Source organism: Syngnathoides biaculeatus, chromosome 12, assembly GCF_019802595.1.
Source record: "Syngnathoides biaculeatus isolate LvHL_M chromosome 12, ASM1980259v1, whole genome shotgun sequence".
NCBI lineage: Eukaryota > Metazoa > Chordata > Actinopteri > Syngnathiformes > Syngnathidae > Syngnathoides > Syngnathoides biaculeatus.
The window spans coordinates 192,989-220,842 of record NC_084651.1 but is presented as its reverse complement, the minus strand read 5'-3'; the positions used below and the strand labels follow the sequence as shown (position 1 = coordinate 220,842).

The window sequence follows — 27,854 nt, the reverse complement described above, 5'->3', positions numbered from 1 at the left end:
CAGATCTGTTCCGTTATTGTTATGATTTGGATACTGCATTATTATGTATTATTATGTATATGATTACATTTACGGACGATGTGACGAATCGATTTGACGATTTGGCCGCTGGGGGCAAACGCGGTTGAGGTCTACGACGACGACGACGAAGAAGAAGAAGAAGAAGAAGAAGAAGAAGAAGAATTTCTTGTGGGATTCGCCGATGCTGGTCAAGAAGGAAACGAGAATCTTAAGGACGTTCTAGCGAAGAAGAAGAAGGGGGAAAAAAAAAGCTCCTCGTACGGGACGTTGAGGACGAAGTTCGTGGCGCGTCAGGTAGGAGCCCCTAAGCTCACCTCCCTCACTTTCTGGTCCCTCGGACCGACGCGAGGCCCGAACTGAAACCCCAGAGGTTCGTTCACCCGCGCGTGTGTGGACCAGAGTCCATTGACACAACAACAACAAAAACGTGCCCGGCTGCGAACACGGCCCAAATAACGTCATATAGGAGTGGAAATTGACCTTGTGCCACTGGAAGGAAAGACCAGAACATTCTTTTTCACTTCCCACTTCTTCCAAATGGCACAAAGTTGACAAAACCCACGCATGCTTCCGCCCCCGTCCCCGTCCCCGTCCCCCTTTGGTGGAAGTAATTTGTCTGCGACTTAGCCATTCGTTCCAGTGACGTTGAGACTAGACGAACATAAACGGAGATATTAAACGACGAGTGCAGAGTACTTTGAATAACCATACAACGCGCGTATATTTGTCAGGAATTCGATGGGGGCACCAGTAGTTTCCCAGCATGACTATGAAAGGCTCCTCCAAGAAGCTACAGTTGCACTTGTTCACGTTGGTCAACCGACCCCATTCGTAGTCGTCCGTCTCCTGACTTAATTATGTTCTTGTCATTCTCCGAATTCTAATCAACTCGCAACTTGCACGTGTTCTTTATTATATTTTTGTCCCATGAAGTCTCGCGGAGTCTTTTCTGTCAAAGGACGGGAAAGCAAAAGGCAAAAAAGCCTCAGATGCGTGTTGAAGACCATTTTTATTTACGTGTCTTCGGTAGTTGGGGTCGAGAGCGCGCGAGTACTTTCACGACATCAAGATATTGTCAAATAGAGCCACCGAGCAATAAAAAGTCGCTAGTAATCTGATGTGAGCTGGGCGGCGGCCAAAGGCTGGGACCTCGGCGATCCCATCCTTGGCTACAGAAACCAGCTCTAGCCGGACGCCTCCCCGGTGAGGTGTTCCGGGCACGTCCCACCGGAAAGAGACCCCGGGGACGACCCAGGACACGCCGGAGAGACTGCGGCCCGGGAACGCCTCGGGGTCCCTCCGGAAGAGCTTCTGGAAAAAGTGGTTGGGGAAGGGGAAGTCTGCGTAGTCCGACTTTGTACTTCCGCCGGTTTCCGTTTTTGTATGCACTCGTTCCGACGCACGAGTCGATTAAAGTGCGCTCGTTTCCAGGCGGATGTTTGTCGGCGCTCCCTGCGAGACCTCAGAGTGACCTTCGCGTTGAGCATGGTGGGCCAGCGGCGCAAGGGCAACCTGCTGGTCCAGATTGGCCCGCGGCTACAGGCGTATCCCGAGGAGTTGATCCGGCAACGCCGCACCCACGACGGCCAGACGGAGTACCTGATTCGCTGGTGCCTCTCGGACGTCGACGACGGCTGCGCCTCCGGGGCCGGCGATTCCGGAGGGGGTCCCGGGTCGGGCGCCTCCCCGTCCTCCGACGCAAAGGCCAAGAACGTCCTGATGTGGATGACGACGGAGGACGTGTACGCCAACTGCCCCGCCCTGCTGGGCAAGAGGAAAGCCGACCCCCAGCGGGAGCCGCGGAGCGGCGAAGCGGAGGCGACCTTCGACGAGGTGGAGCTGCTGGACATGGAGGAGGACGTGAAGAACCTGGTGCGTCGCGCCAGGAAGCAGATGGCCAAGAAGAGCGAGCTGTCGGTCAGCATCACGCACACCATCCACGTGCTGAGCGCCTACGCCGGCATCGGCTCGCTGGTGGGCGTCTTCAAGGAGACGGGCGCGCTCAACCTCCTCATGGAGCTGCTGTGCAGCAAGGAGACGCAGACCCGACGCAGCGCCAGCAAGATGCTCAGAGCGCTGGCGTCGCACGATGCAGGTAACGTCGACAGGAAGTCGACCCGGGCATTGAGAATGCAGAAAACACACGTCAGCCGTTATTACCTACATTTCAAGTTTAGTGTCATGTTGGTGTTTGAGTTTTTCTTTTTTTTTTGTTTTTTTTTTTTTGTCAGGTTTCATTCCACTTACCGATAATTTAGATATTTGGCGCGCTTTCGTTTCAGTACTGGAATCGTGGTAGTTTATCATAGTATCCAAAAGCCAATGTTATGGTAGTGCGACATGACTGCGCTCACTACGATCGCATTGGGGATTGTATTTTTCTTTTTTTTTTTAAACCCCCAAATTCTTGGAATAAGTGTTTAAACCATCAATATAAGTGCTTTTGGGGTCCCCCCGCCCCCAACCCCCCACGATCAAAAGCAAAAAGAGCATGGCAGCTTCCAACAATATCGCCACGTTAGCGCAATGCAAGCCTGCGAATGACGTCGACGTGGGCGCGTCTTCCTCAGGAAGTCGAGCGCACGTGCTGCTGTCGCTCAGCCAGCAGGACGGCATCGAGCAGCACATGGATTTCGACAACCGCTACACGCTGCTGGAGTTGTTTGCCGAGACCACGTCCTCGGAGGAGCACGGCATCTCCTTCGACGGCGTCCATCTGCCTCAGGTGAGCGCTCGAAACCTCCAAAACCCGTGGCGAACACATAGCCGTGCGGTAAACGCAACCCCGCCCAAACTTTGCTCCGAGCTGTGAGCAGATGTCATTTTGACGCTTTTCGGCTGGGCTTTGGTGGCATCTTGAAGGCAACGCAACGCAACGCAACGTGACGAGAGAGAGTCTGTCAAAAAGCCAAATCTGGTGGCAACGGCCACTTGGGCCAGAGTGCCCTCCAGCGAGAATGAGAAAAGCGTTAGAAATGTTCTTCTTTTCCTTTCGGCTTGTCCCCGTTTACTGTTGCGTGCGAGCGGCATCAGCATCAGACATTTAAACGTGTTTGAATGGGAGTATTTTCTCGAGGCACCTCCCGGTCTTTGTTTCGGGTGCGAAGTTCCACGTCAACTTCGTCAGGTTAGGTCGCCGAATCCCGTCCTCGCGTTGCGTTCGTGCGGTCTGACAATCGAGCGACTCTCGGCTTGACTTCCTTTGACCGCGCGTTTCCCCTCTCTGCGATTTAAAACCCGGTAATTGTGGCTCCTGATGAACTTCAGATCATCGTAGGCTATGTCCGCGGCGCGCGAGGCCAACGAAGCTTTGGTCGCTGTGCAAAAACACTTCATTTACTTTTTGGACTAACCCTCTCCTTATTCAGGTCAGTCAGGATCACCCGAATGATTTCATTCTGTTAAATGCCGCAATAATCGGTGTTTGGCAGCTGATTGTGCCGATTGTCGCTCAGATTCCCGGCAAGCTGCTGTTCTCCCTGGTCAAGCGTTACTTGTGCGTGACGTCGCTGATGGACAAACTCAACACGGCGGGCGCGGGCGCGGGCGCGGACGCCGCCTCTGACAGACCGGAAGCCGGAACCTCCCCCGACCCCTCGCCTTCCTCCTCGGGGACAGCTCAGCTGCGTCTGCGGTGCGAGTTTGACTCGGCCATGGCCATGGCCAACCTGATCTCGGAGCTGGTGCGCGTCATGGGCTGGGACCGCAAACTTCCCCACGGCGGCGCCAGTCAGGAGGACGGAGCGGCGCCCGGCGTCAAATCTATCTTTCAGCCTCGCTTCAGCTCCTCTCCCGTCGCCCGCGCCCTCAGCCCCCCCGCCGCTCCCAAGAAAAGGCCGGGGAACGACTTCAAAACGCGCAGCGACTTCGCCAGCCGCTCGGCCTACGTGGAGTACGTGCAGGACCACTTGAAGAGCGGCATGGCGGTCCGCATGATGGAGGACTACGAGGAAGTCAGCGCCGGTGACGATGGAGAATTCCGATACAGCAATGACGGCTCTCCGCCCGTTCAGGTGATCGGAAGTCACGTCCGCTGCCTCCCGAAATTCCGGATACGGTGGACTCGTGCTACTAATGTTAATTAGTCTTTCTGACAGGAGAGCTGTTTTGAACTCAAGTTTGCCTCGTGGAATCCAAAGCGGCTCCCCATTTCTCTCTAGCGCACAAAGTTTTTGAATTCATTACAGATCCCCCTTTTCCCTCCAACCAGTCGCTCGCACCTTAATCTGACTTTTTAATATGCGCTTGTCCGACTGCTTCAAAACCATGGTGCAATTTCCAAGTTATTAGAAATTGGAGGCAATACAGTTGTTCCACATCCCATTACGTGGCACGCAAAAGGACGAGAAATTGGCCATAAGGAGTTTGGAAAAAAACAGCAATGGTTTGGTCTCATCTTCCAGTAGGGTGCAAACCCTAAACGCGGGCCAATTACTTTGATTCGTTCAGTATTCATAGGAAAAACATTCCAACACACAAGGTGGGCATCCTTGCTAAAGCTACTGCTCCTGCGACCCCACCCGGAAAAGCGCCGGAAGATGAGATGAAGTTTGCAGTGTATTGGCAGATGTCATTTGTCACGGGAACAATGTTGCCGTAGAATGAATATCACTGGTTAGAGCGTCTGCCTCGCAGTTCTGAGGACCTGGGTTCAAATTTTGCCTCATTTTTTCTTCCCCCCCCCCCCCCCCCCCCCCCCCCAGCATCATTCTCAAAAAACACGACCAAAAAGAGACAAAAGAAAAGTTCGCCAAACGACCGCCATTCCTCACGGTCGCCGTCACAGACAGCTACTTTACTATTGAATATCAACCTGAATGTGAAAATACATCATTTGAAATTTCATTGCAGATGATAAGTATTGGATCCAAATTCTACTCTTCAGATTCAGTTTTTAAATGCATTGTTTCAAATGAAATCAATGTAGAAATTCTCAATCTAAATGATGAAAATTGACTTCCTGCTGGCGGGTACTTGTCGGCTCACGGCAGAAGCAACGTGACGCTTGCTCATCGTGCGGCCGACTCACAATCAGAATCGGCTTCATTGGCCAAGTCTGGAACAACATTCGGGGACTTTGACTCCGGCAGTCGGTGCCGCCCTGGGTGAAATCGGGTGTCGAGTTCGTGTCGCTCGAGAGGTTGGAGTTGTTGCGTCTTTATCTGAATTGCGAACGAACCTTGCATTTTTCATGAAGCGCACAGCACAGCCCGCTGGCGACTCGCCCGGTTTGCCAACAGTGCCCCAAAAAAGCAACTAACATGCTCGTTTGCCAATTTTCAAATGCTGAAAGCCCGTGTGTGTGTGTGTGCGCGCGCGCGCGCAGGTGTACTGGAACGCACTGTGCAGAACTTACTGGGTCCACTGGCACATGCTCGAGATTGTCGCGGACGGCGCCGCCGCCAACGGGCCGGACGACAAGGGTGCCCCGGACAAGGCCTCGTCCCTCACGCGGACCATCAGACTAGCGGCGGGTAGGAAGCCGCCCCTGCTGCCGGGCTTTCGGTCGGCCGTGCCGGCCTTTTCTCCATCTCCAGTTTTGTCTTCCTGCTCTTTTGCCTCAGCCCGCCACGTCTTTTCCGTCTGCTTCTTCCTCCTCCTCCTCCTCCTCCTCCTCCTCCTCCTCACCTTGCTGTTGTTGCGCTTCAGCCAGCCAGAGCATCTTCTCCAAGCCCGCGAGCGGCCTCTACTCTCTGCCCTACTTGTCGGAGCGTCCGCGGGCGGCCGAGGCCCAAGCCCGGACGGTGCTGACTCGTGCTGAGTGGTGGGAGATCCTCTTCTTCATCAAGAAGCTGGAAGCCAAAGAGCAGCGGGAGGTCACCCGCCTTCTGCTGTGCAGCCTCCACCAGCAGGTGTGTAAGCAGACTCGTTTTGGGGAAGTCCACTTGGATGTTTTCTGGGTGAGCAGATTTGCCAAACGACCGGGAAATTCCACGTCTTGGTACGCAGATCGCTCGTTGTAAAACTGTTTGCTCCAGCTACTGGGGGAGGGGGCCTCTTGCGTGACTGTCACGTCCACATTGAACATTGAATGTGACCCGGGAAAAAGGAGGTCTTGTGTCGGGCGCTGTGTGTTGAACTGTGAAACTTATCGGTGATTCGGTGAGTGAGTACCAAAAGGTAGAGGAGCGATTTGGAGAAATGATCAAGAATTTGACATTTTCAATAGGCGATGGGCGATTTTCTCCAAATTCTTGTGCTCCGGATGTAGGGACAAGTCCAGCCAGACTCAAGACTAACGACACATTGCTGTCATTTTTGGTCAGTCTTGTCACCTTGCTGTGAATTGGATGAGGATGTCCTCATATTCGGGGGTCCTCTTCCCGCTTTTCCGTTTGTATTTTGACCTCCCAGGAGGCAGAGATGGACGACTCCGCGTTGGTCGGCCTGGCGGTGCCGGGGGACGTGGCCAAAAAGCTCGTCCGCTACCTGAAGCAACATCTGGCGCCTTCCTGCCTCGGCGAGCGGCTCTGCTCGCACGCCTTCGCCAGACATTACTTGAGGTCCGGAGGAGGAGAGGACGACCGAGAGCCGCCGGGCGAAGGCGACGCCGCCTGCTCCTGGACTTCCTCGGGAATGGCCTCGGTCTCGAAGAGAGCCAAGAAGGAACTTCCCCCGGACTCGTCCTGCGACGTGGACAGCCAACTTCCCCAGGAGGATTTCAGCAGATATCCCGATGGGCTTGAAGAGAAGATGAAGGGTGAGTCCCAAGCCCCCAACCGACCGCCACGTCACCCGCTGAGGCCGACGAGGTGTCTCTAATTTTTTGCTTTCTTCATTTTAGACCCAACTTGCAATTTTCCTCACGCTTTGTTTTTTTTTTTTTTTTTTTTTGCTTTTCACCAAGTCCCTTTTTCTGTAACTGTAAAATGAAGAACAGTTGTGTACTTTCAAGTAATCGAGTACTCGGATGAACTAGTTTTGCTTGGTTTTGAGTATTTAGGAATACAAGCGAAAATAAGACATTTCAATCTTAATGACGAAGGGCAAATTGGTTTCCTTTTTTTCGCTAAGTTTGAATTCCTGAAATCAATTTACCTCCAAAGTTGAATGCTTTCTGCCGTAATGCAGTTCCAGCCGGAGTTACGTGAAAAGCGTGCCGTACCCTGAGGCCCTTAGCCGAGTGCTTCACTACGCAACATTACACGGTAGCTATGCTAACTCTTTGCTTGGCGTGTCGTACGATTGGCTACTCCGCGTCCACCGTTCGTAATAACTAGCGCTCGGAATGCCCCCCCCAAACCCCCAAACCCCGTCTGCGATTTCAAATTGACAGTACTGAATCGACCACAATGGAATGGTTTACTCCTTGTACTATTCCAAAATAACAGTCCAATGACTGACAAATCCAACTGGATGATTTGAATGAATGAAAATCTACTGAAGTGTTAAGAACTGACGTGTTTTGCCGCCTAGTCGCCCTCCGTACTTTGATTTTAAAACGGCTTACTTTGCTTAGCCAGTAGAATCTGGATCTGTCTTGCCCTCGTCGGTGCCATTAAGTCCTCCCGGACCGGACCGGACCGGACCGGACCGAACTGCCACCTGTTCAGCGAGCCTGCTGGCAACCGAGCCGCTCTCGTTATCTGCCACGTCCCGTTCAATCCAATCAACTGCGGTCGGCCCCCACCAGCGACGGGTTCGGCTTTCGTTGTGGCGCTTCCATGTTATCTGTGCAGCTCATTGGAGGCAAACTTTTTAAAAAGGAAAAAAAACAATCATTTGTAAATTTATGTCCGCTTGTTGTAACAAATGTTATGCATATGCGACGGTGAGCCGCGATAAGTCAAAATGGCGGCGGCCGTAAACGACGCTAGTGGCAGAATTACAGGTCGCCACGATTTTCCTCATTCAATGTATTTCTAAAGAGGCCGTTGACAAAGTTTCACCAGATGACGGAAACAACCCACATCACACTTTTGAGATTTGTTCCAACTTCTTTGTATGTGCGTATTACGTGGGTTGTTCACACCTGGTGAATTTTTCAGATCACGAGCAAGAAAAATGATACTTTTGTTGTTGTTTAATTCATTTTTTATTTGAATGCGAAAGCCGTGCAGCTACTTAGCGACCAAGCTAGCTTGACGTAGAGCATTCCCCCAGTTTTCAAGTGGGTGCGACGAACGTTAAGCATCATTTGTACGTTATATGTTGTGAAGAAATTGGCCACGGTATTGACAACATGCATTTCAGCCGTGTTGTTTCAGGGACAAAAGTCTCCGGCTCTTACAGAGCCGTTTTGGTCTGCTGATTTTCGATGACCTCATTTTTGGTACGTCCTTTGTGTTTGCGACGACTCTCTCTTTTGCAGTCTTCAGCAGCCCCCGTGTCCTGGGCAAGAAGACGCTGCTGGAAAAGATCGGGGAGGTGGTCGACATCCTCAGGAAAGGTGGTTTCAGATGGGACGTGGGCCAGAATCTGGCCGGTGTCATCTTCATCACAAGGCTGCTCGAGGAGAAGTCCACGCAGGAGAAGAACTCCATAAGGACGGATTCTGTCCAGGGTGTCCAGTGAGACAAATCACGGATTGTTTGGAAGTGGTCCTGCCGGCATTTGGAAGTTGGTAGGTAAACTGTCCCGTTTGGGTGTTGTCCTCGCGCAGGGACAAAGTTGTGAAGATGCTGGTGGAGCTGCTGGACTCTTCGTGCAGAAACGTGGTGACGTGCACGCTGAAGCTGACGCACACGCTCATGCTCCGGTACGAGTGGAGGGTGTCGTTCGCCACCGAGGGCGGCGTCAGAGCCATCCTGACGTGTATGCGGGAGATGGCCGGCGTGTCGCACGTGCAGCAGCTTGCGCTGGCGGTCAGAACGCCGACAACACGCACGGTTTACAGTTACACGACTACACGTGACACCCTGGGTCCTGCTGGTCCGGGAGAAACTCGTTTTTATTTTGCTATTTTTTTTCCCACACGCTCAGCCTTCCAGATGTCTCGACCAATTCAAATCACGCTCACCTTCAAAAGTATTGGAACAACAAGGTTTTTGTTGTATACTGAAAACGTCAAAAGATGGACTGAGGCAAAAGTTTGGAATTCCATTGACTTTTCTTTCATGGTATTTACATGTAGATGTGAGAGTCCCTTCCGTTTGAAGCCACCCCCCCCCCCCCCCAAGTGAGCAAAAGTATTGGATAAGCCATTCTGAAATTCAGAATTCAAAAGCTTTTGTTTCCAATGATTGCTTCAAGATGCCCCCCTAATGGGGGAAAACTAGTCGCGTTCATTCCCGCACAAGCGGTCTTGAAATCTTCAAGGTTCTGTGGGCTTCTTTTATGGACCTTGGGATTGTTATTTTTATAGATTTCTGATTGGATTCAAGTCAAGTGATTGGCTTGGCCATTCCAGTGGCTTCATTATTCTACTATATTGTTTTAGTGATTCATTTCATTGTTTTCCTTTGGCAGTACGTGCCGGATTATTATCCTGCTTAAATGTGTACCCTCGTTTCATTTTCATCATCCTCGCAGATGCATTTGCACATCGATCTTTCCCCTCGATAATGAGAAGTTCGCACTTCACTGTTGGAATCTTTTGAGGGTCTTCTTATGCGGTGTCATTTCTCCTCCAAACGTAGCATTGTGCATTATGCCATCCAGACAGTTCCATTTTGCTCTCATCTGACCCCCGTATTAAATTGGGTTGTCCAAATGTTGTCCATCAAACTTTAAAGGAACTTTGACATGCTTTTTGTCACTCATGTGGTCTCGTGTGGTTGAGCTTTCACACAGGCCATGACGGCGGCGTACCAAAAGTACCTGCCACAGCTGGTCCTTGGCTCTTGGACAACTCTTTTGGTTGTTCTTTGCACTTCTCTGTCAGAAATCTTGCAAGGACCACTAGACCGGGGCAAATTTATGCTGGTAAGATTGGCTTTCCACCTACGTGTTCTCTGGATCCTCTTTATTGGCCAAGTACATAACCGGAAGTCGGTACCGCCCCGGTACGACATTCAGAACAAACAACAAGCTCAGTAAGAAGAACAAAGAACAGGAGACTTTCTGTTCATAGGAACTATTCCTTATTAGAGTCACAGATGTGCCTTCAAGGGTTAAGCTTGTCGAGAGTGACCTAACCCGTTGGCAGTTCCCGTTCTAGACCGGTACAATGACAATTGTGCAAAGGGAGCAGTTTAAAGTGACAAATTGTGCGATCGTCTACAAAATATATTACCAGTACTAATACTGATTGGACCAGCAGGATGTGAGGGTGTGTCCTGACAACGGCACAAGGCAGAAAATAGTAGGTTCACTGACCAAGAATTGAATGACTTAATTGCTAGAAGGGTACAAAAAAAGAAAAAAGAACTGCTCAACAATCTCCAATCTTTGAATGTATGGCGCAGTACTTGAGTTGTTCCCAACATCTGGTGAAATATTTAGTTGAGTCCCATCTTTGGAAAATTATATTTGGAGAGAACAACATGTCAATGACATGTCAACTCCTAACGTCATCCGCTGTACTTGAACCTCCAGACCCTGAAGGTCCTGATCGGGGCCACTAAATACGAGCTGTGCGGCACGGCCAGTGTTCCCGCCCTTTCCGAGTCGGGCACCCAGATGATGCTGGAGATCTTCGCCAGCATAGGCTCTGCCACGCCCGAAGGCTCCAAAAGCCTGCTGGACGCCATCCCCGCTGCCCTCGACCTCATGTTGAGGACTCAAGGGTACGTGCTTCTTGGCCACGTCGCGCTACGCGTGTCTCGCTTTGGCGGGGTTTTGTTGACGCCGTACTGCCGCCGCGACGGTTCCGCAGTTGTGCGGCGGCAGTGCGCACCGGCATTCTGGTCATCGTGACGCTGGTCTCCGACCACAAGAGCTTGGCCTTGCAGCTGGTATCCTGCAACATCACGGCAGTCCTGGAGAAGTGTCTGGCGCTGTCCCAGAACGAGTCCATCTTGGCCATCGTCGCCCTCAACCACATCTTCATGGTGCAGAAGGTGGAGAACAAAGGTAATGGCAGCGGCCCGTGCCGCATCTTTGCTCCCTTGTCTGTTCTTGTCCTCATCTGAACAGTCTTCTTTCTCATCCTGGTCCTTCTTCATTCCTTCCTATTCCCTTTGATGATGACAATCTGTCGAAATGCGGAAGGAGCCTGCTTGGTTTGGCTACTTAAAATTGTGAACCTCCTTAGTTTCCTGGTGTCCTCTGATTTTTTTTTTTTTTTTTTTAAATCACGACTGAGTTGCCATATTTCATTTACAAGACTTAGCAACATGATTCCCAATGCAACGCCAAGTACAAAGCACTTAGAACTTTGAAAATCGGATGATGATTTCTTTTTGTATTTGGGGGCAGAAAATGGCCCCTTTTTTATCTGGCCAAAAAGCACCTTCATTGCAGGTCCCGTGAGACTAATTCCCAGGAACTTGAAGGTCTCGACGGTTGACACGAGACAGTTAGACGGCGTCAGGGGCAGATGAGGTTAAAGGGATGCCTCCTGAAGTCCACAATCGCTTTAGAGTGTTCAATGCCAGGTTGTGTTGTCCACACCAAAGCTCCAGTCTCACCACTTCCAGTCGATATGCAGACTGCGGTGTCATCTGCCAATTTCGGACGTTTGATAGCCGGGTGGCTTGAGGTGCAGTCGTGTAGATTATTGAATGAATTATCAGCATAACCGTGACTAGTCGAGTCATCGAGGCAGCCCTCGTCCTCGTCCTCGTCCTCGTCCTCGCCCTCGCCCTCGCCCTCGCCCTCGCCCTCGCCCTAATCCTAACTTTAACCCGCACCGTGGTCCTTCCTCGACCACGCGTCCCCTCAGATCCTCCAAAGCCACTGGACCTGAAAGACACCCAGGTGCAGAAGTTGCTGGTAACTCTGAAGGGGATCACAGCCACGGCCAAAGACGTCATCCAGACTCTGGAGCAGGTGCTGTGTGGGTCCGCTTCTCAGCTGGAGGGCCTGCGCAGCCAGGTATGCACGCGGCTCGCTTGGGACTTTCTGCTTTGTAAGTGACGTTGAAATCTTTGCGCACGCTGTGTCTGTAGGTCTCTCAAAGTCACGAGATCTTTCAGGACCTCCTGCATCCGATGGAGCAACTGCATGCAGACCGGAGCGTCCAGTTGTCCATCGTTAGGTAGGGAATGTTGACGGCAGCCTCTCTGCGCTGCTCCCCCTGTCCAACGACAGCCTCATCTCCCTCCCGGCAGGATCCTGAACAAGTTTTTGGACAGCTACCAGGAGGACTCGCTGCCCTGGCACGACAGCATCAAACCCTGCCTGGCGTCCATGACCGCATTTATCGGTGACAAAGAGGTGAGGCGTAGGAAAGAGGACTCACGGCAGAGTGATCTGCAGGCCCAGGAGAGCGCAGATCTCCACAAGAATGATGCAATATCAATATATATTGCCATAGATGTGATCAATTTCAATAGAAAATGCCTTCAATAAAATGGATAGAAAATGAAATTGTTAAGAAAACCACACAGATAATGCCGTGAGGAATATTGCGGGAGGTTGGGCAGTGTGCCCTTTTCGGAAGCGGCGTCACCGGAGCGAGGCCTACCCACAAAAACTACCGACTGTGTTGCATAAGAAATATTACTGGTAAGCACACTTGGAAGCAATTGACGCGATGGCTAATTATGGTATGGGACCCTTCCCTTGTTACCAATGAAAATTGGAATTTTAAAACGTGAAGGCTTTTTTCATGGTCACATTATACCTACCATAAGTGTGCCCTTCATAAGTTGAATTTGTCTGAAAGTTTTAGAACGTTCCACGTCACGTTCAACAAATCGATATTCAATGTTACTCTTGAGCTTTTAATGTACAGGTGTAAGATTGGGGGGGGGGGGAGAATATAGTGACTGGAATGGGGAAAAAAAAAAAAAAAACCTAGTGATTTGGGTTGAAACCCGTCTGCCGTGTCGTGCTCAGGTTGTCCAGCAGTTGGTGCTGTTCTTGTATCGCGTGACATGCGTAAACAAAGACTACGCCGTGGTCATGTGTCGCCTCGGAGCCAAAGAGGTTCTGATGAAGGCTCAGGACAAACACGGCGCCGCCCTCGACACCATCGCCGAACTCCGAGACGTTGTGGCAGATTGTGACAAATACGCCAGCCTCTACAACAACATGACCACCAGCGTACTCGCCGGATGCATACAGGTACGGCGCACACCCGCATGGGTGCATTCTGGATGGCAACGCTACCAGCGCTGGCGTCTTTGTGGAATATTCTGGAGGGGGTAGGGTGGGGTGGGGGGGGTGTCAGGATAGGTGCAACTTGTGCAACATTTTTCAGCAGTTCACTAACCTGAACCTAAAAGGCGGGCCAGACGTGTCCTACCCTTTGAGAAACGTACTTTACGAATGCGCTTGTGGGTGGCGATGAAGGCTCGGATTCCAGTTGACGCCCCGTCATGCCCATCAGATGGTGTTGGGTCAGATCGAGGAGCATCGTCGCAGCCACGAGCCCATCAATATTCCCTTCTTTGACGTCTTCCTCAGGAATCTCTGCCAAGGTTGGTGCCTTTTATTATTTTCCTATCATTTGATGGGTAACAGTACAGGCCAGTTTATTTGACTCATTGGAGTACTTGAATTATCGACGGTTGTTGTTTTTTTTTAATAGCAAATACTTTTGCCGATATCATCTGTCTGACTTAGTGAGCGTGTCGGAACTATTGCACGTCTTTACCGTTATTCCGATGGCACAGTTAAGACTGGAAGTGGCTGTTACGGGTTGCTCGGATCATTTGTGCAATTGTATCTGCAACACGGAATTTGTGCCACTCACAGCATATTTATGCAGCTGAATTGTATTTCGGTGCGTCACCACCATTTGGTCTGTCAACAAGGATGACCTCAATTTTGAAGCCATCCATGTCTTTGAAAAGATAACTAAGTGTGACTGGAAAAGATTTACCTGTAGAAAACCAAGGCTGCCTAAATTGGAAGATACTTTATCTCTTGTCTCTCTATTGTCGTTTTATTTATGACGCATGTGCGTGACTAATTTAATGCCGTGAAGCACTTTGACTCATCTCAGTTAGAAATCCATAGAACTGAAATCGGCTTGTGCTCAGGCTCCAGTGTGGAGCTAAAGGAGGACAAGTGTTGGGAGAAGGTGGAGGTGTCGTCCAATCACCATCGAGCCAACAAACTAAGCGACAAGAATAGCAAAACCTACTGGGAGTCCAACGGACCCACCGGCTCGCACTTCATCAACATCTTCATGCACAGAGGCGTCGTCATCAGGTACGCTGACGTCGCCGGGCCTCAAGGGGGGAGGAGCCTCTTGTCAAGGTGCGTGCGTGCGTGCGTGCAGGCAGTTGGCCATCCTGGTGTCCAGCGAGGATTCCAGCTACATGCCGGCACGGATCCTGGTCCTGGGTGGAGATGACCCAGGAAACATTAATACCGAACTGAACACGGTGACGACCATGGCCAGCTCATTCACACTCCTTCACCTTTTTTTATTTTTTCTATCTTATATACACGGAACTCTGCGTGTGTGTGTGTGTGTGTGTGTAGGTGAATGTGACGACGTCGGCCAGTCGGGTGGTTCTGCTGGAAAACGTGAACAGGTTCTGGGCCATCATTCAGATCCGCATCAAGAGATGCCAGCAGGTCAGACTGAGCTCGTGTCTGTTCGTCATTCCCTACACTTTCCAATAAACCCTCGTTTATTGGAGGGGTTACTTTCCAGCCTTTAATGAAATCTCTCAAGTTATTTAGGATAGAAAGTAAAAGCTTACATGTATGCAATTCAATGCCTACGTGATCCTTTAGGGAGCTGCGTGTTTTTTGATTCGTCGCCTCGAAGTTAGCATCCGCACAAGCGCGTGGTGTACGCGGGTCGAACGGGAGCCCGTGTGGACACGGCGTAAATCGGCGCTTTCTTGCTTGAAGCATTTGTGCCGTCCCTCGGGCTGACGGGTGTTGGCAATCCGGCCAGCTAAAAACATGACGGAGACGGTTTTAACTACAATGCTGTAGTTGGAGAAAGTCAATGGTGGCACATTCAAAACTTACAGTCACAGATTTGCACTTGATTGACTGCATCGACCTATTTATAAAAAACAAAACAAAACGGTACAGTGAATGTGCAACAGTGGAAGCCCATCAGAATCACAATCGGCTTTATTGGCCAAGCGTGTACATTTTTCTCCGGCAGTCGGTGCTGCCCTGCTACGACATTCAGAGCAACGAAGAAGAGACATTTCTGTTTATAGCAACTCTTCCTGATGAGAGTCTTCTTCATTTGGAACAGGGAAGAGATGTAGGATTGTGTCGACGTCCCACATCGCGTTAAGCTTTTACAAAGTGGCCTTCGTAGCTGTTGGCGGTTCCCGTTCTAGACCGGCGCAATGACAACGGACCTTTCTGATGGTGATCTTAAGCCCCGCCCCCTTAGCCATGTCCCTCGAGCTTCCAAAATGCCGATTGAACAGAACGTGTTTGTAGTCGATTCTCTATCGCGCATTCCAGATAATATTGCAGTATGTTTTTTTGCCAAATGCGCCAGATTTTTCCAAGAGGGTTCGACAGAGAGGTCTCAACTATTTCACGCAAGGATATATGACACGGAATTAAGATTTGGGACGGAGCAGGACGCAATGTCAGAGTTACAGCGAAACATTGGCCATCGATCCAAAAAAGTTTGACGCCTCACAATCTTCGTATTGAACTCTAAAGCAGGGTGAGTAACGATCACCAGTAATATCGTTGTGAGTGACTTGGCTCGCAAATGGAACCAACCCAGTGCTCCGTCTTAAAAGTCTGGCGTGAACTAGACAGTTACGCATCCCTAAGCAGACTACTTCTTCTTTTCCTTTCAGCTTGTCCAGTTAGGGTTCGCCACGGCGTGTCATCTTTTTCCATCTTGGCCTATCTCCTCCATCTTCTTGGCCATTAAACATGGCGCACTTCATTCAGCAGGTCACAAAGTGAAAGTTGTTATCCTGCAACGTATAAAGCACTGACGATAATTCCATCAAGCTTTTTAGGTTGTCAATTATAGAGTTGAGTAGAAAGTCCCCAAACAATCTCATATTCGCTATTAAGAGCTGCCAAATATTACGGTATGTTTGTATTTTGTTCCAGAAATTGCGAAGCCTTGCGACTGCAATAGCGTTGAGTGAATTTAAAGCTAAAAATGAAATAAGAGTGTCTGACTTAACAGTCGCATCCCCATTGAACAGCTGCTTGTCGGCCACATTTCCACCACGGCCTTCCCGCTGTCATTTGTCCAAGAGAGTTTCATAGTGGACGTGTGCGTCTGAGCGTCCGTGGGCCGCCCCGACTCGGCTTACCACTTTACTCTTGTCTCCTTTGCGACAGGGCGGGATCGACACCCGTGTTCACGGTTTTGAAGTCCTGGGACCCAAGAACACCTTCTGGCCCGTGTTCAAAGAACACCTGTGCTGCCGGACCTTCTTGTTCTACAGTACCAAAGCGCACTCCTGGTGTCAAGAGGTCACGAGCGAGCAGACGCGGCTTCTGCAGCTCTTCAACAAGTACGGCGAGCTCCTCCCGTGATGCGCTGCGCCCGCCCGCCCGCCACGCTGCTCATGCTCTCTTCCGTGTTTGCGTTCAGGCTGAACAGCGCCCTCAGACACGAGCAGATGTTTGCCGAGCGTTTCCTGGCAGACGCCGAAGCAGCTGAATCCTTGGGGAGAACCTGCTGGGAGGCGCTGGTCACGCCCATCGTGCGCGCCATCACGTCGTCAGGTTTGTGCCCGTGCTATTATTTTCATAGGCCTCGAACGAAGGCCTCTAGCCGCAATGCCAACAGTGGTCCTCGGGTCAACAGCGTTCGCCGGAAGGGAGGGAGGGGGCCAGGGGACTGGAGTCCCCAGCATTGAAGGGCTGTCAGGACCGAGTGCGTGTGTGGCCAAAGTAGGCCTCTTAGGCCACGTCCTGCCCTTCGTGGTTGAAGTTTGATGAGCCCGCGTCTGCAAATAAATGCAACTTAAGATGTTGTCGCTCTCTTGTGTGACCTTTCTGACCATTCCAGCGGCTATTTTTTGCAAAATAACCTCGAAAGCAACACCAGCAGTGAATCCGTCCTTTCCTGTCTGGTAAGGGGAAAAAAGGAATTTGCCCAGCTAGGGATTTGGGAGTCCCAAGTAAGAACGGCTAATATCCGTTAGTAGTTTGCGCTCATCGACTGGGCATGCTTAAAAAAGACGACGCTGTAGTCAGACCAAGCAGCGGAACAGGACTAAAACCCCTGCACGGTGACTATTCAGGGTTCAGAGTTGAAGCGTTTCATTCGATTTAAGGAAAAAGTGCTCAATCCCCATCTGGTGGCATCCACAAATCAATACTGGCAGCGTAGCTTGGTCGGCCCCCAGTCACACGTAAGTAGCAGCTCGTGAAAACGATTCCATGAATGCGTGAAGTGTATCGTGTGACCATCATTGAGGTGAGCCGGTCAACTCGCCTTCCGGTCTCGAGATTGCCGTCTCACGAGTATGTTTGCACCCAGAAGGTTCTGGATCTTGCCCGCTGTCCTGGCTGCTCGTTGAGTACCTGGACAACTCGGACTCCGCCCACCATCGCTGCAAAGGCAAGGCAGCCGTCTTCAACTCCCGAGCGAGACGCCTGACGCACCTCCTGGTGCACGTGGACGCTGGCCCGGCGGACCCGGACCAGATCCAACCCCCTGTCAAATCTCGTGAGTCAAACAAGATTGGCGGGATGACAATATTTCAAAAAAAATGTCCCAGTACAACGCAGCATGAGTTGTGAAAACTGGAGGATGGCTTTAGAAATAGTGGAAGGTTTGTTTGTGTGTGTGTGCGTGCGTAAAAATGCCATTTTGGAGGAAAGCTTGTGATATTCAAAAAAAATAGGCATGGCCGTCTTGCCCATAGTCGATTGAGTTAGGCGCCACCATGGCCGTGACCCTGCAGGAGGAGAACCGGTTTGGAAACTGGATAGATGGCTGCATGGATCGCCCGTAGAAAATCTTTTCCATGCTTTCAGATTCAAGAAAACAGGAGAGCTTTGCTGACATATTTCAGTTCAACATAGCCACCATTTAAGCTCAAGCTCGCTGTGAAATTTCGCTTATATGACCGTGATGTTTCAGACGGCGAGGTTCTCGTTCCTACGCAAGTATCCAAAGTGTGGAACTTGATTATATCAATGTCCAGGTCTGGAAAAGTGTGGAAGATGGAAATGATTGAAAAAATATTGAGGATTCCGAGATTGTGACAACCGCTTTATTTAAAAAAAAAAAAAAAAAATTAAATGCTAAAAAAAACCATGGCTTGACCCAGAACCGAAAAGCAGCTCAGATAATGGATGGATGAAAAATATAGCTGGAAAGTGCATAATCTCATGGTGGGAGGCAGCGAGACCCTGCGGGCGTACCCATTTGCCTCCCCAGTGAGCGAGAGCATAGTCTCGTCCTTGTCTTTGTGCTTTAAAAAAACAAATGGAGCTTTCTGCGCCCTGACCCGATTAAAAATAAATAAATAAAAAAATAAATAAATAAATGAGAATTTTTGCGCCCACTTACTTGTAGACTGTATTTTTGCGGCTTTCAACCCCGTTAGGCCACCCGGATAACGAATTAACTGCAGACGTCACAAACAGACGGAAATCTGATGGTGTCGGCGTGCAAAGCCTCACCTGTTACAGTCGACACACACAATATGACCAAAAACGTTGCTCCATTAATCATTCACTCGTTTCTCACTCTTCACATTCTATAATTGACAGCGAGATGCTGCCAATCGCCTCCTTTTTTTACACATTCTTCATGCCACCAAGAAGCTGTTTTTGTTGGGAAACCCTTTCTTTCTCCAGATGGCAAAGAAACAAAGAGCAAAGACGGCGCAGTGGCCACATTGTCAGCTTCTTCCTCAGTAAAGCCTACAGTGAAGAACAGCACTATTGGAGCCATCGCCCTCTGTTGGCAGGAGGTAGTACAGCAGCAGGTGAGAGGCCACTTTGGCCTGCCATTGATTGTTGGTTCGCTCATAATTGATGTTTTTGGGCCATCAATTAAGATGATAGAAAATTGCATCTCCGCCCCATTACTGTACATCAACAGATTATTTGCTGTTGTTCAATAACCAAACGAAGCCAAATAACAATGAAGTCACGTGACACGAGAGGGCGTGATCTTGTGTTCGTTGACCTTTTAGAATGCGACCTCAACGTCCGAGGGTTAGTGACAGGTACGCGTTATTCAGACCCGGACCACCTCTCAGCTCTGGGATGCACCAGAAGGACTCACGCACACTGGTGGGGTCTTAGCCGATACGGCGTAAAACCGCGTCACACGGATGAATGTGATGTTCCTCCTGGCTCCGCGTAGCGCCGAGGCCGCCGCCTTCTCGATCGATTTTGCAGCATGACTCAAACGGATCATGTAATCATCGAGGGCCGTCCGTCCCGGCGCACAGAAAGTCAAAAGTGCTGAGGAAACGCCTCCCCCGCCCGACCCGGAGGAGAACGGCGTCACTGCGGACGTGGGATAGCCGCAGTGACGCCAGCGAGTATTGATGGCGAGAGGCTGAAATTCTGACAATTTACAGTGGGCCTTGCTCCGTAGTTATGGAGCGTAAGATTGACGATCGGCTGGGTTTGTACCGAAATATTTGATTTTCAGCTACGGTGATGGCGGAAGGCGAGGACATGAGTTTGAATGTATTATGTGGCGTATGTTGAAAGTTTGAATTTGGGGTTAACAACTTTGAAATGGCTCCTTGCTAAGTGTGACATGGGTCGCGTCGCGTCGCGTCGCGTCGCCCCAGTACTGCGGCCGCTTGTCATGTCGGCAAAATTTACAAATACATCTATGGCTACTTATCCCACGTACACCTGAAACTATCAAAACAATTTTTCATCGACTCGCTTCCGTGTCAGTTTTCCTTTGAGGAAGTGCTTTTCAGATTCATTTCTGCTTTTATAAGATCATTTTTGCATTTATTCAACCACAAATGCCGTCAAGACGGGTCTGGAACTCAAAAGTTTCCCTTGCTGCAGCCACCAAATACTGCCCGTTGGAGAGCCCTGCGCTAAGATGTCCCGATTAAGTTCTTACAGATCACAAAGCAGAAAAATGGATGAGCACATTCCAATTTATGCCCATGTAGAAATCTGACTTTATGGAGATCAAAAGCGCATGTTCCAAATGCAGTGTTGTTTCACAAATTGCACCCAAAATGACTCCCCCCCCCATTTGCTTCACCCAAAAATGTGGTAAAACAACGTCTCAGGTTCACCTTCATGACTTTGAGATGATCTGTAAAGGATCCAAATAGTCGTCGGGCCGTTTGATGGCGAAACCCGCGGTCGGTTGCCTGTTTTAGGTCAGGAGCTTCCTGGAGGGGAGCTTCGATCATCCGGACTTTGTCGAGCGTTACCGTAATCTGTATGTGCGGCTGAAGACCGCCACGGAGGAACTGTTCGGCCACCAGACGGCTTTTGTGCTGGCGCTTCGACACGGCTTCTCTGCCGCTCTGCTGCAGCTCTCCATCCTCCGAGCCATGCACGTGAGTCCACCTTAAAGACGGCCCTGGGCTCGACGGGGTTCGCGGGGCGCGGGTCGCACGCTAGTTCAGATGACGATGACGATGACGATGACGACGACGGCGGCGGCGGCGTTGGCTTGCAGGTGAGCGAGCGCTTTGCGCAGTACATGGACCAGATGTTGCACGTCAGCGGCGTAGAAGCTCTGGAGAAGCTGGAGCTCTTTTTGGAGCCCATGCTCTTCCTGTCGGGCTTGGAGCTGGCCAACACCTTTGAGCACTTTTACAGGTGAGTCCAACGCTCCCGCCGACGCGCCGGACAAAGCTCACGGGTGGCGTCTGCGCAGGTACTACCTGGCCGACCGGCTCTTGGGCCGCGCCAACGTGCGGTTGGAAGCTTTCGTGGTAGAGCAGCTCGGCTCCTGCTTCCCCAATCGCTTTCCTCAGCAGATGTTGAAGAACTTGAGCGAGTCGGCCGACCTGCGCCGGGACTTCCACCTGTACCGTCTCCAGCAGCTCGACCGCACGCTGCACGGCCAGCAGGTGCGCCTTCCGGTCGGGGCCGGAGATTACAAAGAAAGCTTCATCTTATGTGGGGTGGCAGGTGGTCGAGGAGGACGAAGACGAAGACGAGGAGGAGTCGCTTGAGTCGGAGACGGACGTCACAGTCCTGCTTCTGTCTCCTCGCTGCTGGACGGTCTCGTCGCTTTGCTTCATGGACGCCCCCTCGCGGCACTTCCCGGCCCGGCTCGGCTCCTACCTGGTGCAATTTGCGGACTTCTACTGCCGTGGTAAGCTCGCGCGGGTGCCACGCGAGACGGGACCGGACTAACCCTAAGTTGTGGAAACGTCGGGAAAAAGAAATGCCAGTAATTTGAGGCCTTAGTCCTTGAGACGCCGTACAATGAGGGGGCATCGGGAAGAACCATGAACTTAGTTCTAAGTTATCGGGTAGGACCGCTGAACTGAACTCGCGAATCTTTTTTTGGGAAAACACTGATGCAGTGTTTGTAGCTTTAAAACAATTTGCATTGTCATTTTTTTTCCCATGCCGCGCAGCCCTAATCTTTGTATTTAACATGGGTTCTACACATATTCAGTTAGTGGTTGAAAGCTGCTTTCCGATATTTATTCAGGCACAACTTTAACTTAACTTAACTTTGCCTTGCAATTGAACCGTAATTTCAAAGTAATTTCTGTTGGTATTTTCATGTCGTGTTCATGTTTATCAAATGCAGCTTTTGGGGAATTACAACCCCTGGAATGTGCATTTTAAGCGCACGTGTCCGCGTCTGTGTCTGTGTCTGTGTGTAGGTCAGTCGACGTCCGCCGCGAGCGACGTCAAGCCCCCCGGGGGTCTTCAGTGGACGTGGCTCGGTCACGCGGACGTGAGCTTTGGCTCTTTGACGCTTCACGTGTCCACACTGCAGATGTTCATCCTGCTGCAATTTAACACACAGGAGGTCGTCCACCCAAGCGCGCACACGCACAAAGAGACACACGATTTTAACACTGGGGCGGTGGTTTGCAGGAAGTGGGTGTCGGCGCTGTGCTGAAGGGGTGTGGCCTGTCAAAAGAGGTGGTGCTTCATGCTCTGCAGCCTCTGATTGAGGATGAAAATGGACCGCTTGTCTGCAGCCATCCCCGAGACCCCTGCCAAGGTCTGTCTCGCACACGCCTTTCCATCTGTCCTCATCCGGAGGCTTGTCGTGTTTTTTGGCGTCGTGAACGGTTGATGCGGAATCGTTCCGGTGTGCGGAGGACAGTAGCCTGAAAAGCTCCCTTCATCACAGGTCTTTGATGCCGTTTGAGCAAAGTATTGATTCACCCGCCGAAACGCGAGAATCAACTGTTGCAATCCCTTCCGTTGTCAGAGGTCTGTAGAGTCGACCACCTCGGCATGCGGACGCTCTTTTACAAACATTTGTGAAAAGGGGCGGTGGGGGGGGGGGGGGGTTGGATTGTGTTCCCACGTCTCCCGCCGGGTGGCCAATTGCCAGGGTGCCTCGGTGAGTCCTCCGGGGTGGGGCCTGTGCCGTCCTCTGGGCTGCTCACGGGGGGAGGTGGGAGGGGGCCTCGATTATTGATTGATTGGGTTTGGTCCGGGAACGGCCGCGACAGTCAAAGTGCGTGAATTCATTGATTGGCTTTGATTTGGAGCTATGAGTCCACAGGGGCTGAACAACAATGCACCCCACACTTTTCACGTTTCTATATTGCCAAACCTGTTCAAGAGCGTCATTCCATCTACCAAATTATTTGCTACTTTGTGTTGCTCCTAAAATGTGTGACTGTTTGGTCACAAAATGTTAAAAGCAAACGAAAAGGCGTTTAGATTTGGCCGCACACCCCACCTAAGTTCCGCTGTGCTCTCAAGGCGCGCTGCAGGTGAAGCAGCAGGTGGCGTGCGGCCCGTCCAGGCACGTGGAGCTTCAGCCGAGACAGACTTACTTGAATGTGGACAAAGATGCCGCCGCCGCGCTGGAGACCAAGAGGAACTTCATCTACTGCCTCATCGTCAACATCCTCAAGCAGGAGAAGGAGATGCACATCGACAACCTGGTCTTCAAGGTAAGCCCGTCTTCGCCCCGCGCCCAAAAGTCTTCTTCTGACGGTGCCTCGCGCACTGCAGGTTCTCCATTCGTGTCACAAACGGGAAGCGGCGGGGTCCGGTCCAAGCGGGTTCAGCTGCAGCACGGGCGACGTCCTGTCCTGCATCATGCACGTGATGAGCAAAGGGTGCGTACGCCGGCACCCGGAGCAGCCGCATATGGTCCAGTTTCTCCCCGACGACCCGTCCACGCCGCAGAAGGGACACGCCCACCTGGCCCTCAGCGCCAACCGCGGGAGGTAAGAAGGCGCAAACCTCAGACGTCCGTGTTGCCGCGGACGGAACCGCCATAGCGTGCCGTACTTCCGGAGTGTTTTGCGTTTCAGCTCCCCCCTGGTCCCTGCCGTGTTCTTGGACGGCATGGCGGTGGACTTTGATCTGTTTTCGAGCGGCCGCAGCATGACCCCAGAGGAAGTGTCTCAACTGATGCGAACCACCGTCCAACAGGTGCGAACCCCGGTGGACAAAACGTGGACCGCCGAGCCCTTGCGCTCAAGCCATGCAATCCCCGCGCAGGTGGCAGCCACCCTAAGCGTGGATCCGGACCACGCCGAGCACCTTCTGCTCCACTGCGGTTGGAACGTGGACCTTCTTGTGAGGCGCTACACGGACGACCCCGACGCCGTCGCGGCGGCGGCCGGACTCAAATGTCAGAACACTGGGCCGCCGCCCGGGCCCGAGTCCACTTGTCCCGTGTGCCTGGTCCCCCGCGTCTGCGCCCCTGAGCCGCCGCCGCCCTCGCTCAGCTGCACGCACTACTGCTGCCGGGTGAGGCGGCGTAGCGAGCCCGGCGCTGCCGCCGGACTTTGCGCGTGACTCTGCCGTTGGTGTGTTGCAGTCGTGTTGGCGCGAGTACCTCAACGCTCGCGTCGAGCAAAACCTGGTGACCGGCTGTAACTGCCCCATACCGGACTGCCAGGCCCAGCCCACGTCGCGCTTTTTCCTCGACATCGTCACTGACGGGGACACCGTGGCCAAGGTGGGTGGGCTACCTGTTAGCATTACGTACAAAACGGTACGGATCCTCCATGTATCATTTGATCGATATCCGTTCCAATTGAATAATGTGTAAGGAGCCACACCCGTATTTAAAACTGTTTGGATGATTTTAAATTGTAGGCGTAACCCTGACCCTGACCACACCAGACTGCACTTCTGTAGCTCCTTCATGACAGTCGACTTTGGGCTCTGAACAAATCTTTTCCGTAAATGTCACGAACGGAATTTGTTTCTGAAACCATTTGTTCTTTGAGTTCTGCCGCCATCAGCCCCCGCGCTGGGGTCGGAAGTTGAAGCGGTCGAGTCGGCCGGCACTGGAAATGGGAAGAACCTTAGAATGTGTTTTTGTTGTCGTTTAGTACGAGAAGGCACGTCTGCGAGGCTTCGTGGAGTCGTGTTCCAACCTGACGTGGTGCACCAACCCTCAGGGCTGCGATCAGATCCTGTGCAAGGAGAACATGGGCAGCATGGCGACCTGCTCCAAGTGCTGCTGGTCCTCGTGCTTCAACTGCAACTTCCCGGAGGTGAGCGCACCCGACGTGCACATCGACTCAGGCTAACGCATCCCCGACGTCGACCTCGCGTGCTCAGCCTTCCCGCTTCGCCCCTCAGGCGCACTACCCGGCCAGCTGTGGTCACATGTCTCAGTGGATGGACGACGGCGGCTTTTACGAGGGAATGAGTGTGGAGGCTCAGAGCAAACATCTGGCCAAGCTCATTTCCAAGCGCTGCCCCAGCTGCCAGGCGCAGATCGAGAAGAACGAGGGCTGCCTCCAGTGCGTAACCCGACGCCGACGGCTTAGCTGCGTTCGTGCGACTGCGCTAACGCGCCGCTCTCGTGCCTTCCCAGTATGACCTGCGCCAAGTGCAGCCACGGCTTCTGCTGGCGATGCCTCAAAGCGTGGAAGCCCACCCACAAAGACTACTATAACTGCTCCGCCACGGTGGGTCACCCGCCCCGAGGCGACACCCGACGCCTGATGCAAGCCCCCACTTGTTTGCGTGTCGTTGCAGGTGAGTAAAGTGGCGCGACAAGAGAAGTTGTTCCAGGATTTTAACGAGAGATGCACCTTCCAGCACCAAGCCAAGGTATGAGCTTTGCCCATCTGCCCCCCCCCCCCCCCCGGGGTCACGTTAGGGTCGGATTTGTTTTTGCCTCCAGGACTTTGCCGTCAGCCTGGAGAAGAAGGTGTCGTCCATTAACGAAGCTCTGCAGATGAAGTCCCTCACCTTCGTCATCGACGCCTGCCAGATTCTGGCGCAGGCTCGTAAGGTAGAGCCGTCGCGCGTCCGTTGCGATTGTGTGACTTGGGAGTGGCGATGAAAATTGTTGGTCCTGGATTGTTCACTGTTCCCAAGTACCTGTCCCAACAAAGTTTCAAACGGCTTACTTTAGTGGACTGCGGCCGACGCAAGAACCCGGGTTAGTTTTGGACCCGTCGGTGCCGTAAATCCTGGCTGCCGCCTAGTTGTCCTCATGTCTTATCGTCTTTTAATGATACGTTGGATGAAGTTTCTCAAATTGAAGCCACCTCCAGCGATGATGACTCCTTTTCGCGCGACTTTCGTGGGCCTTCTTCTGCGGAGAGCCGACTTGTTTGGTTGTCCAAATGGCTTCCCTGTTAAGCAAAGGCTGAACGTTTTGTACTTTCTTGAGTCTTGTGCAAATCTACTGGATTCATTCTGATTCAAGTCCTCCACAGAGTCAGGAATTTGTTTCGTTTTTTTGGACGCAGGTGCCAATACACGCATTGGTCTAACCCCTCTAATGACAATAATTTCATCACATGCTTTTTGGGGAAGTGGCAAGCTTGCGGTCCTTGTCGGCAAAATGCACGTCGCGTTCCGGGTGATGTGCGGCATCCCAACTTTTTCAAAGTTCTCGCCCGCATCCCGTCTGGAGCAGCCAGCTCGTCTCTTCCTTGACTGCTTCTCTCGGGTAAATAATCGCGATAAAGTACAAAATCGAGAACTTCAGATGGAGCCTCTAAGGCTGAACCAGGCTCAGTTTAACGTCGCGAGGAGTCCGGAGATCAAATCGCTCAATTTGTGAGTTTGAGTCGCCGGCCGCGGTCCCATCCAAGTCGGGCGTTACGCGGTGGGTTAAATGCATCCCCGCGCTGTCCGGCAGGTTTTGGCGTATTCGTGCGTGTACACGTTCTACAACCAGGACAGCGACAAGACTGATGTGATGGAGCAGCAGACTGACGCTTTGGACCTGCACACCAACACCCTCCAGATCCTGCTGGGTGAGTCTCTGCCTGCCTGCCGGTTCACTTTCGAGTCATCGCTTCCCTGATGTCCGTCCGTCCGCCAGAGGGGACGCTCCTGCAGTGCAGCGACCTGGCCTCCTGCGTCCGTCTGCTGAAAGCCGAACACCTCAACACGGGCCTGGAATTGATGCGGCGCATACAGGAACGCTTGCTCGCCATCCTGCAGCATTCCACGCAGGTGGAAGCCTCCTCGCGCCGTCTCAATAGTCTGGATTAGTCTCGTGAACGCGTTTGTTGACGTGAGTTCTGCTTTGGCGCGGTGGCGGGCACCCCCGCCGGGCCTTTAGGACTTCCGCGTGGGCTGTCGGTCCCAAGGCATCCGGGAAGGAGAAAGCACACGCGCCTCCGACTCGGCCGACCACGACGACGACGCCGACGCCGCGGCGTGAGTCCGGGCAGCTCCTGCCGACACCTTCCGACCCGACACGTCCCCTGACCCGTGCTTTTCCTTTCAGCTCCAAGTCGGACTCCAGAGGCTCGGACAACAACAACTGCGCCGGCGAAGACGAGGACGAAGAGTACGACGAAGACTACGTGCCCGAATGGCACGAGGGCTACGAGGACTACGACGAGGACGAGGACGACTTCTTCTCTGACGACGAAGATGACGACGACGACAACCTGGAGCGGGACTTCAGCCCGTTCGATTGACCGTAACCCGGCGGGCGAGAAGCGTCGGGGCGCTCGGGTCGACCTCCCCCGCAAACTGAGCCGCGACTACGCTCGTGGTTAGCGACCGCCGGCCCTCCGGAGTCCAAATCTGGCTCGAGGCAAAGCCGGCGAGGGGCGGTCCTGTCCTGTCCTGTCCTGTCCTGTCGTCAGAGTGCGTCGGCCCGCTAGCGCTCAAAGAGTTGGGAAGAAGGGCCGCCACGTCTAGAAAGATTTGATTGCTGTCAATCAAGTCATGCTCATCGAGTTCTTAACTTGTTCTTTTCTCACGATGTCTTTGCACTTTTTTGATTTGTCGTCCCTGCACACAAAATCTGTAAATGTTCTCATTTCTCTCTGCCTTCTTTGTCGGAGCTCAGTTAATAAAAAGCTTCCTCAACTCTGCTCTGTTTCTTTTCTCTCTTGCTGGCTTTCCCATTCTCTTTCTCACAGAGCCTCCCTCCATCATTCTCCCAAGTCGCTAATGGATGTTAAACTTGCGCCGTGTTGCTGGACGACTGCGAAGGACCCCACGGTGCACCTCGTTAATAACTGTCGCCGCAGCCTCCGCCGTGGCCCCTGCTCAAAGCAGCTTCTTCACCGGCGTGCTCGCTTCAAATGTTGGCCGCTCAGCGTGAAGTCTCTCGGCGACACTGGCCTGCCTGCCGGTGTCCGACTTCATCACTGATAAGGACCAGGGAGGGGCCTCGTGTACAAAGACTTGTGCCCGTTTGCTACTGAAAGGTGGCATACGCTCAAATGGCCGTTCAACGTCTGTTGATCTTTTGTTTTTTTTCTTTTCTTTTCGGGACATTCCAGTTGCAATGACGATGCCAAACGTTTGTGGAAGAGCGCTGGAGTCTCCAC

The 27,854-nt window shown here is 52.1% G+C and overlaps 1 protein-coding gene across 1 annotated transcript; it reads left to right on the top strand.

Annotated features, from left to right (window-relative positions):
- The first annotated feature begins 171 nt into the window (after positions 1-171).
- Positions 172-27,392, top strand: LOC133509884 (cullin-9). Its single transcript, XM_061837323.1, has 43 exons — positions 172-315; positions 1,453-2,116; positions 2,592-2,746; positions 3,477-4,034; positions 5,348-5,495; positions 5,671-5,873; positions 6,376-6,721; positions 8,333-8,531; positions 8,624-8,825; positions 10,498-10,688; positions 10,778-10,974; positions 11,786-11,937; positions 12,012-12,100; positions 12,174-12,279; positions 12,904-13,131; positions 13,397-13,487; positions 14,052-14,223; positions 14,294-14,399; positions 14,500-14,595; positions 16,309-16,484; positions 16,565-16,698; positions 17,459-17,647; positions 18,787-18,917; positions 20,298-20,480; positions 20,603-20,745; positions 20,804-20,999; positions 21,061-21,247; positions 21,771-21,919; positions 21,988-22,117; positions 22,834-23,027; positions 23,089-23,306; positions 23,394-23,514; positions 23,584-23,835; positions 23,906-24,046; positions 24,426-24,590; positions 24,679-24,842; positions 24,917-25,010; positions 25,081-25,155; positions 25,229-25,339; positions 26,198-26,315; positions 26,384-26,517; positions 26,627-26,724; positions 26,795-27,392. Exons 2-43 carry the CDS (start codon positions 1,507-1,509, stop codon positions 26,988-26,990), a joined length of 7,548 nt encoding a protein of 2,515 aa, XP_061693307.1. The 5' UTR covers positions 172-315; positions 1,453-1,506; the 3' UTR covers positions 26,991-27,392.
- Positions 27,393-27,854: the final 462 nt, after the last annotated feature.